Source organism: Ptychodera flava (genome assembly GCF_041260155.1).
Source record: "Ptychodera flava strain L36383 chromosome 23 unlocalized genomic scaffold, AS_Pfla_20210202 Scaffold_24__1_contigs__length_23054250_pilon, whole genome shotgun sequence".
Taxonomy (NCBI): Eukaryota; Metazoa; Hemichordata; class Enteropneusta; family Ptychoderidae; genus Ptychodera; species Ptychodera flava.
In genome coordinates this window covers 5,302,355-5,312,657 of record NW_027248278.1, presented here as the reverse complement: position 1 = coordinate 5,312,657, position 10,303 = coordinate 5,302,355, and the positions used below count along the sequence as shown (strand labels likewise).

Genomic DNA, 10,303 nt, shown 5'->3' with positions numbered 1-10,303 from the left:
CCATCAAAAAAGCAAACCTACACAAAATCGTGAGTCAATTTTGAAAATGAGAAAAAAATTCAGAGTTGGAGGGTTTTAAATAGGGTAGATTGACGAAATATATTTTTATAAGGCGCCTACGATTCTTTGAGAATTTTGTACAAGGTAACGTACGAGGCAAGCAGGTTCTTTCTCATGATAATATCCTGCCTGTACCTCCACGATCCTGTCCGCTGACCTGTTGGTAAAACAAGGATCACGGTGTAGTGAACACAACAGGACCCAGTTAGCGGAAGAATATGAACGACAAATTAAGTAAAGTCTACACGTTCTGCTAGATGACATCAACAGCGCATACTATACCGACTTTCTGATGTTCAATAATGATATAATAATTTATCGTTTAAAGACCACTACACACCTTGTCTCAGTGGTGTGTACATTACAGAAAATTACAGGCAGAAATTTAAAAAAAATCGAAAATAATACAAAATTACTCACTGAAAAGTGTAATTAAAACCAATCGATAAAAACAAGCTAAAGCAAAGAAAAGAGTCCAACCTAAAAACGGAAATAAAAGTATTTTAAAAAAATCTCACTAAAAATGAGAGTTGTGAGACAACTGGGTGAAAGTGTTGCGCTCGCTTTATTCAGGACCAAATTTAGCATTGAGGTACCACTGGAAGGTGTTACCCCCGGGGTGTTACCACTAAACAGATGCTGGGACCAGACTGGTAAAGATGGCATTTTAAAAAAACCGAGCGTATTTCACAGCTAAAAACAGGTCCACAATCAGCATCTATAACGATACGTTCAAGCCAAACCACGCTGCTGAATAGTTTAAGCTGGCCAAGTGCCTCAAAATGTTAACTAGTTCTGTGCAACATGCGGGACTTATAAATTTACGAGTTATCCAGAATGGAAGTGGAGATTTAACCCCCCTCCCCCCCCCGAAAAAAAATCAAAATAAATCATAAAATGAACAGCAATATAATACCAAGAAACTGCGTTTATTTTTTTACAACAGCACAGAAAACTTCCATTTTTCCACAAAGTCTTTAAAAAAATTTACATATATCTGTTGGCAGTTGATATTTTCTACAAAGGCAAGTCACAGAGCATATTTGTCCTGTGGCCACAGAAAAAACAATGTCATGGCTGACACTAAAAACAACACGATTGGAACTTATTTGGGATAATTGGATGGTGATGTAATGTCGATTCAATCTGCTAATGTAACCTCATTTACTTTTCTTTTTAAGTTACACACTTGTTTTTGTGAGTAATTTGTAATATTGCAACATTCAACTATAGGGCACCTGACACTTTTGAGAAATTGGACAAAATATGAAGATCCAATTATCCAACATTGGTTCCAGTCGTGTTAAACACAAATAGTGTTATAAAGATCATCAACAGCTACAACTCTTTATATCATCAACACGTTTGAACTAATATTACAACATTCAGCTATAAGGCACCTAACACTTTTAAGAAATTTGAAAAATATAAAGATCCAATTATCCCAAATAAGTTCCAATTGTGTTCATCAAACCATCATCATTCTTTCTTGTTTTCTTGATAAACACACATACAATTCGCAATGAGATGATGTTGACATGGATGTAATTTATTCCATCGCTTGATGATAATTGTTGTTGATTCTACTCAAACATAAATATAAAATTGTTGCCCTACGGTGTTGCAATATTCCAAAATGTTTTCATTGCTCTTAATTGGATGCAGATATAAGAGGGCCAGTCGCTGTAATTTTTACTAATTATTTTAGTATTTTCACATTAATGATTGTAAATGTCAGCTACAGTTGTTCAACACCCCAAAGCATGTTGAGATACACAGTATTCAGCTTGTCAACTCAGCCTGTACATGTGAAGACTACATTGTTATTATTGACAAGTAGACACTGTGTTGACAAGCTAAATAGCTGGTGTTTTGATATGCTTTGTTGAGTAGAACAATGACTTGTTATCAACATACAAAAGAAAAATACAGGGGAAAAAATCATCAAAAGTTATAAGTCCCTTACTCTTGGTGATTCCATTTCTGGTGATTTCATAACTATTGATTTATCCTATCCCTAGTATCATGACATAAAAGATTACATCACACATGGGAAAAGCAAAGAATCAATCAACAGCATTGTTCCATTTCTATATAAATTTTTTCTGCTGTTCTATCAATTAAAAATACCGCAATTATACGGTGTCGCTCAAATTTGATCAGAATTGGTATATACCAGTATAGGTTACCAATGATCAACAATAAGTATTGTTTCTATCTGTTCAGTGCAGGAAAATTCTACGTTGATGTTATGACAATGATTTCTGCACAGTACAACCAGAAAAACTACAAGAAATATTTAAAGCAGAAAAACAAGAATGACAAAAGTAATTAAGGTCTGAAACTTTAGGTACTGGAGGTCAACTTTAGCAACATGCATAGCAGAAACAAGCCCCTCTTAGTTTGAGTATAGACGGTCTTCCCCCTCTACTGTCTATGGTTTCAGCAGGTCTGTTAATATGTAACAGTTCAAAAACAATGACAGAAAATGACTCAAGATCAGTGGAGTTGGCCTTTTTCTTACTGACATGCCATCACTCCTGCACATTTACAGGATTTCACTTTTTCTTACCTCATTTGCACATTTTTGACACTGATGTGTTCATTTGAACAAATTCAAATCTCAACCCCTACATCTACCTGTACACCAAATACTGAGATGGTAGCTTTGGCGGTATGGGAGCCTTTGTGTGTGACGGACATACATCCGCACATACATACCCACAAATATACAGACATACAGACGCCACCGACTCATCATATAAGCTCTTTTTGGTATTTATATACAAAACCAAATATGAGCTAAAAATTAAAAGCAAGAAAAAACACAAACAGTAATACATATTCATATGTAAACAAACAAACATCCATACATCTGTACAGCAAATAATAGTTGCATATATAAATAAATACACATTAGAATATACCTGTACATGCATGCGTACATCAGTATATACTGGTGCATGTAGACAAACATACATAATTTATATACATATATGCATAGGCACTGAAATACCACCGTCACCAACATAAGTACATACGTATATTTGTTGTCTGACACCAGTCTTATCTCCCATTCCCTTACGGGCATTGGTATATGATGACATTGTCATGTTGTTGATTGGCGCAGATCCAATCTGATTAAAGCCAGATGAAGAGATGGAGACGTTTCTACCTGTATACATGAAGGTGTATTGGTGTTCAGTTAGGATCGTGCGCATTGGCCAGAACAGCTGACCAATCAGAAAGAGGTGTACATCCACCACATGCTGTTCGTCATCTCAATCTGATCCACTGCCATAGAAGATAGGTTCACATCTTGCCATTTGCAGGAGCCAATGAGGTTGCATTTTTACACAAAACGCAACCTTATTGGCTCCTGCAAATGGCAAGTGGTGGCTGCACACGTCTTTCTGATTGGTGAGCTGTTCTGGACAAAGGCAATCTATTGCATGTGGCAGTTGTAAACCTCTCTCAAACAGGTCATCTGTTCTGGTAAACTGACAGATCCATTGCTTAAGGGTGATATGTCCCCCCCCCCCCCGAGGGGGAATGTTGCCCTCAAGCCCTCAAACGCCCTCAAGTAAGGGATAGAGGGGAGCACAGAGCGCTCTCAAACGACGGATCTTTCAGTCTACTGTTCTGGCCAATGCACAAGATTTGAACATGATCTTTCATAGCAGTGGGTCAGATGTAGTAAGGCGACCATCGCCAATGGAAAAGAACAAGCAAAGGTGGAAATGTCACCATATCTGTATCAGATTTCATTCAGATTGGTATATATGATATTTGCAATTTCTAATGTATTTTTTGTCACGTTTTTCATTTCTTAAAAATTGATGGGTTCATGCAGGGTTTTGAATTAAGTTACACTTTGGTTGAAGGCGTTTTTACAACTTGAGAGAAAATTCAACTGCTTCATTTCTGTACAAATTATCTTAAGGTAGTATGCACCTCGAAAGTGAAAGACTTAAACTTTTGCTCTAACTTTCCTCAAGGAATCTTTCAATCATTCCCTTTCAAAATCAAGAATAAAAATAAGGGGTCACCATGCAAATTTTGGGACTAGAGATATAAATTCCCAAAGATTTACTGATATTAGAAATTCAAAATGGCCGCCATCTCTGTGTTAACTCTATGGGGAAAAATAAAAATTTTCGAATTTCGAAAAACTAAGCCAGTGAAGTTTTCTTTCACCAAGAGCTTTAAAGTGAACCCCCACATGTGGCATATCAGAAGAGAATTAGAAAAGTTTGAGTCCGAATGTCTGTCCCCGAGGTGCGTTCTACCTTAAGCTTCATTTCTTCCCATTTCGGCATAATACCGCAATAGTGCATGTATACTCCCCTTTGAAGGGGTTGTTGCTCTTAATTACATTATATCAATATTTGCGTTTATGACACCAACGCTTTTTTCTCTTTATTTTTAGCAAGAAAGAAAGGGAGAATGCAGAATATAACATTAAGCAATCGTCAAACAGAAATTCAGCACCTACAGCCAACCAATGATGGCATCAAGGATACATAGCAATCATACTTGGCTATGGCACAGTGAATTGACAACACTCAATTGAAGAATAATAATTTAAGAACTGAGCTACCGGTAGTTCTAATGCCAAGTTTTCCTGCTCTCTGTCAGGTTTCTGTTTTAGCACATGGTAAAACAATTTTTTACGATAGCTAGTGTTAGCTCGTCCAATCAGAACAATGCATTGGCGAGACTGACTCACAAATATGATGTAATGTAGGTATTACATTTGTTTGGTGCTGACCCCCCCCCCCCCCCCCCACCCACACACCCTGTTCCATTAAAATCCTAACTATGTAAGCCAGGTCACGATAAATTGAATTTCCATTTTGCAATTGGGATACACAGAATATAACTTGTGTTTTCAACTCTCATCTCTATATGAAGGAATTGCCTTTCTCATGCATCAGGTTTATAGTCTGTGACCCCTAGAACTGCAAAACACAATCCATCATCAGCCGCAAGCTATCTTACAACTGTCAATCATGAAATCACCACCATTTTGGATTCCAGAGATTTCTGTTCTCCTGGAGATCTTGAACTTCGGAGGCACTTGTGATCCGTTCTTCTGTCCGCTCTCCCTGGATGTAGGGTTCCTGCTCCATGTTCACTAGTTTACGGACCAGTTCTAGCAATTCTGTGTGTTGCTCGTCCTGTCTTTGCGTCTAAAAATGACCAATGGTAAAATGAAATTAATGCCATCATCCCTCTAAGACAACTACTCTGGGGTTGAATTCCTAGTATTCTACGCTGTTGATAGGTTACAAAACTTTAAGGTAGAAAAATGATAAAAAACCTGGAGGATTATTATCAATCAGACTATATTTCATTTTATACATTATTGCTCGGAAAACATGGATCTTTGTTAAATTGATATCAATTCATGAGAGATTTTGGGATAATATGAAATCCAATATAAATTCACTGAACATATGCCGTTTTGATTCTGTGTAACATTGTAACAATGGACTTATCAAATTAGATATTTATCTACTTAAAATACCCTGTGATATCATTCACAAATTCATTAATTCAGTATAAGACAAATAGCCTTATAATATCACTCACTCCATCCAAAGTCAGTTACTTACCAAATCAGAAATTTTCATCATGAGATACTGTAAATAGCCATCCCAATTTGGAAAACAGAAATTTCATCCACTATCAGATACTGCATAATAGCGTAATATCAAATTACTCATTCAATCCCGTGTCAGTCACTTCATAATATAACCTTATCAAATTAGACATTTCATGCATTGTTGGTCACTTCATTACAGACTTACCAGATGGGATATTTCATCCACCGATAAACACTCCATAATCATCTTGTCAATCTCTTCCACCAGATCCAGCAACAATTCTGCCTCCCTTGCCGTCACAAAGAATGCTAACTTATCATTTCCATCGAGAACAAGCTTTACGGCAGGTCCTGAATGTTGGTCCAACTGCCTCTCTTCAAAATACCTTGCTGCAGAAACAAAATGAGAGAATTAAACGAGGAAGAATGCACCTGTATAATATTTGGATTATCAAATTTTTAAAATACTTTGCTAGGCCTCTGCTTGTGTGCTTTTAATTTGAAACCTAAGGAGTTAACAAAGTTTTAATTGACTTATTTCTGTATAAAATCGAAAATTTACTTTTTCCCATAGCTTTACTTTTTCCCATAGCTTTACTTTTCCCCATAGCTTTAACACAGGATGTAGCAGCAAATGAATTATCCTCCTTTGTACGAAGATTGCTGAGGTAATACAGTAGATTTTGGATCGGATTCAAACTCACAACGTACAGCACCATGTCACCTTGTAAAGACATCTCACAGTCAGAATCACTCAACCAAATCCCCACCTTTAAAAAGAGTGGTTCAATCACTGAGCTAAGTTGTTACAATTTTGACTGTGACCTCACCAGTAGAGTTCATGAAGCACTCACACTCAGACACTCGCAATCACGCATCGCACACAAACTCTATCAGAGCAATGAATACATAACTTTACTGGACGATAACTTTTAACTTCATTGAAGCAACTCTCACCTTCTCCCTGCTTGACGGGTAAAACACTGATTGATTTCCCAGCCAGGCAGATGATGGCTAGTGGGTGTACCATGGAACTGTCCCGGATAAACGTGGCAGTGGACCTAGTCTGAAAGCAAATCCAAGTATCTATGTCCAGTTATATAATATCACACAAAAGAGGCTGTGGAAGAACATGTACATTATGTAACCCTTTGAGTTAATTTTTGTTGCCTTTATGAAATGCAACGCAGGCTATTTTTTTCAGATTCCCTAATAATGTTGATCAAAACTGTGGCCAATAAAAATTTATGCCAAAATGCTCCAAAATCGTTGAAAAAATTTCCCCAAATCAGAAAATTCATGCACAAAATTTTGGTTAGAAAAATTACAGCGCTAAAAGGATTATTATCATGCTACATCTAAGGTACACTGGGTACAATCTCCATTATGACAACAATGAGTTCCTGGGGAGTGTCCTGTATCTCTTTGAAACCACTGGACCCCCTAGGATTATGTTGACTTCACTTTGGGTACTGTCTTATTCAGTCTTGCAGGTATGACAGTAACAAAATCATCCAGAAATGATAATTTAAACACTTCTCAAGAAATGATAAAAACATTTATCAGAATAGTAATAAAAAAAAATTATTGAGTTTTGAAATCCAATTGATAAATACGATGGTTTCAACCGGGACTCGAACCCACAACGCACGGCACCCAATCACCTAGCGCAGAGGACAACAGACGACCCGCTCGACTAAATCCCCAATCTTAAGACAGATTGGTTCAATAACCGAGCTAAGGATGTTACAATTTTGACTGCGCCCTCTCCACTCGCCGTAGAGCTGGTGAAGCACTCACGCTAGCACACACGCTAGCATGTGTGAAAATCTTACATGTTGCATTCTGGATACTTATTTGATTCTTTCTGTCTGTTTTGTCAGACATCACTGATTTGTATACCATGTTTGACATATGCAAATATCAAATATGAAAATTCATGCTGCCTTTGCCCTGAAATAAACTCTTATATCCTGTATAACCCATTAAAAAATCAATCAATCAATCTCCCCCCACCCCCCTCTTTCCTACTTCCACTTCTCATTCTTTCCCTCCCCCTCTCTGATTTTAATTTAACTGTATACGCCTTGGTCTTTACATTCTCATGGCCTATAACCCCTATCACCAACTTACCTTTGTAAAGTACACCAACCATCTATGTGCAAATACGGTTTCGTCAGAGTTCAATGACCTAGAGTGTATGAGTACGCGATTGTTGTCCCTGTAGTCAAAACACAAAACAAAGTTTGATATGTACACGTATCAGGATATCAGTGTAATCTGAACTCCTACTGATAAATGATATCAATGGTTTCTTGATTCCGTTTTTTCAATTCTTCTTATTGTTTTTCCACATTCAATAGGGGACTTCCACAATCAAACAACCAGAGTGTCAAGTTCAATACAACTTACAAATCTTTACAGGTGACATTTTTCATCTTGAGTTTGTCGTTGATGATTTCGCCTCTTCTGATGTAAACTATATTTGGATACAGAGCTGCGGCTAAGACTCCCTGAAGTGGAAGAAATTGAAAAGAAATTTCAAAGTGAAACTGTAAAGATAACTCTGTGGTAGGAAAGCCTTGTATTCAGAACAGCCAGTTTCAACCAATGGAATGAAGTGTTTCAGAGTCAGAACCGCCAACAATTGAATGAAGTGTTTAAGCTTGCTTGGATACTACGAGTCCAAAATGGGACTTATTGAAAAATAGGAGTTAGTCAAAAATAAAAGTTCCAAAGTTGAAAATGCGACTACGAATTAAAATGGGAGTTAGTCAAAAATGGGATTTAGTCAAGTCTGAGAGTTGAAAATGCAACTGCAATAAGTCTAAAATGGAACTTCAAATTTTGGTCTTGATTATGCGGCATAATACCTGTTTGCACTGGTTCCATATACCCAATGTCGATGGAAATTCAAAGAATTTCAAGGACTTTTTGAGGTCCAGTATACCATTTTCCAGATATCTTATTCACAATATATCATTTTATAATACCATTTTACAGATCATTTTCACAATATCACAACTGTCACTTGTCGTTTTGTCATTTTTGAAAATTATACGTGGATAATCAATTTTCCAGGACTCAATATCTTTCAAGGACCTTTTTAAAGATTTTCCAGGAGGCTTTTAAATTCAAGGACTTTCCAGGAGCATACGGACACCGTCTAAAACAAGAGTACAGGAACAGATACATGTACGTACCGTGATCAACTGTCGGTCACCACTGTGGCTGTTACAGATATCATCGAAGCTAAGGCCACTCTGTTGATAATATACCATACCAGCATCGTAGAGATTGTCTGAGAATTGCCTCCGTAAACCTGTACAGACAAAAGACAAAATACATGTTTCAATATACCGGTATCTCCCTGTGCTGTGTTGAATATGGCAAAATGGTCAGTAGGCAGATCACTGGACATGACAAAATGACCTAATCAGTTCTTGTCACAACATCTCAGCCACAGCGCTTGTAATTATGAGACAATTTCAGAGCTGTATTGAAAGAGCTGCATCCAATCAGTCCGTACGTAACTGTATGCAGTTGTGCGATTTCTAGCCATAGCTGTGGTCACATATCTGAAAGACTGATGTACACTGGGTGTACACACAGAAATGAGTTGAATCTAAATGATATTACAATGTCTGTAATCAGAATTACTCTGCATACATGTACATATAGTTATGACCATGGCCGATATGAAAAATACAAAATATTCGGACACTGACACATACCTTTTTGCTAAGACTCGTACATACGTAGGATATACCTTTGGCAATGATATTCAGACTCACAAACTTTTACAATAATTTTTTGTTGTACCACATGTGGGGTCTCATCTTGAAGCTCATTCAGTAAATACACTTTTCACTAGTTTATTTCATGAAAATCAATTCTTTTTTCTACATCGACTTAACAAAGGGATGACAGCCATTTTGAATTTAAAGCATCAGTACCAAATTTTGTATAGTGATCTCTGATTTTTATTCTTGATTTCACAAGGGAATGGTTGAAAGTTTCCTTGAGGAAAGTTTGAGAAAAAGTTTTTTAAATTTCGAAGCTAGTATTACCTTAAGCCGTTAGTAAATGTCATTCCAAGCATGTAACTCATGAACATAGCAATGTCTGTGAAGCACATTGCCCCGGTCACACAGACCTAAAAAAAATAGGTTTTACACGGACTGCAAAGGATAATAAGTTACACTGATGAAATTATTCTTATGAGTTCTGCGCCTGGCTTAGTCTCATCATCCCTATTTCCCAATGTAGCGATCCACCTCTGTCACTGAAAACAGTTAGACTGTACCAAGTTGTTGCAGTGAATGGGTAAAAATGTGTACCCCCGGTAATGTAGACAGTCAGGAGGTGGAGACAACTCACAAACCTCGAATAAAGCTTAGGCTGCCATGATGGAGGTACTTCTGTCTGGCAAAGGACCAGCCGTCTTGTCTGCTGATTTCAGCATATCGTTGCCATGTGTTGAAGGCATTTAGCTGGCTAATGTGATCACTCCTAGATCCATCAGCAAAGTGTTGCCTTATCTGTAAAGAAAGTGATAACAATACAATGACAAAACACAGTTCAATAAATCAAAAGATAAAACATCTTCTGGTGTGTTTTTATTACCGACTTATG

The 10,303-nt window shown here is 37.2% G+C and overlaps 1 protein-coding gene across 1 annotated transcript in view; it reads right to left on the bottom strand.

Moving 5' to 3' along the window:
* Nucleotides 1-968: 968 nt before the first annotated feature.
* Nucleotides 969-10,303, bottom strand: part of LOC139124445 (ATP-dependent RNA helicase DHX30-like) — a 28,595-nt gene continuing 19,260 nt past the window's right edge. Inside the window, exons 16-22 of the mRNA XM_070690581.1 lie at nt 10,053-10,209; nt 8,872-8,990; nt 8,081-8,181; nt 7,802-7,889; nt 6,626-6,734; nt 5,874-6,058; nt 969-5,252 (exon numbers count right to left, since the gene is read on the bottom strand). Of these exons, the coding sequence (XP_070546682.1) occupies nt 5,079-5,252; nt 5,874-6,058; nt 6,626-6,734; nt 7,802-7,889; nt 8,081-8,181; nt 8,872-8,990; nt 10,053-10,209 (933 nt within the window). The 3' untranslated portion in view covers nt 969-5,078. The remainder of the gene's footprint in view (nt 5,253-5,873; nt 6,059-6,625; nt 6,735-7,801; nt 7,890-8,080; nt 8,182-8,871; nt 8,991-10,052; nt 10,210-10,303) is intronic.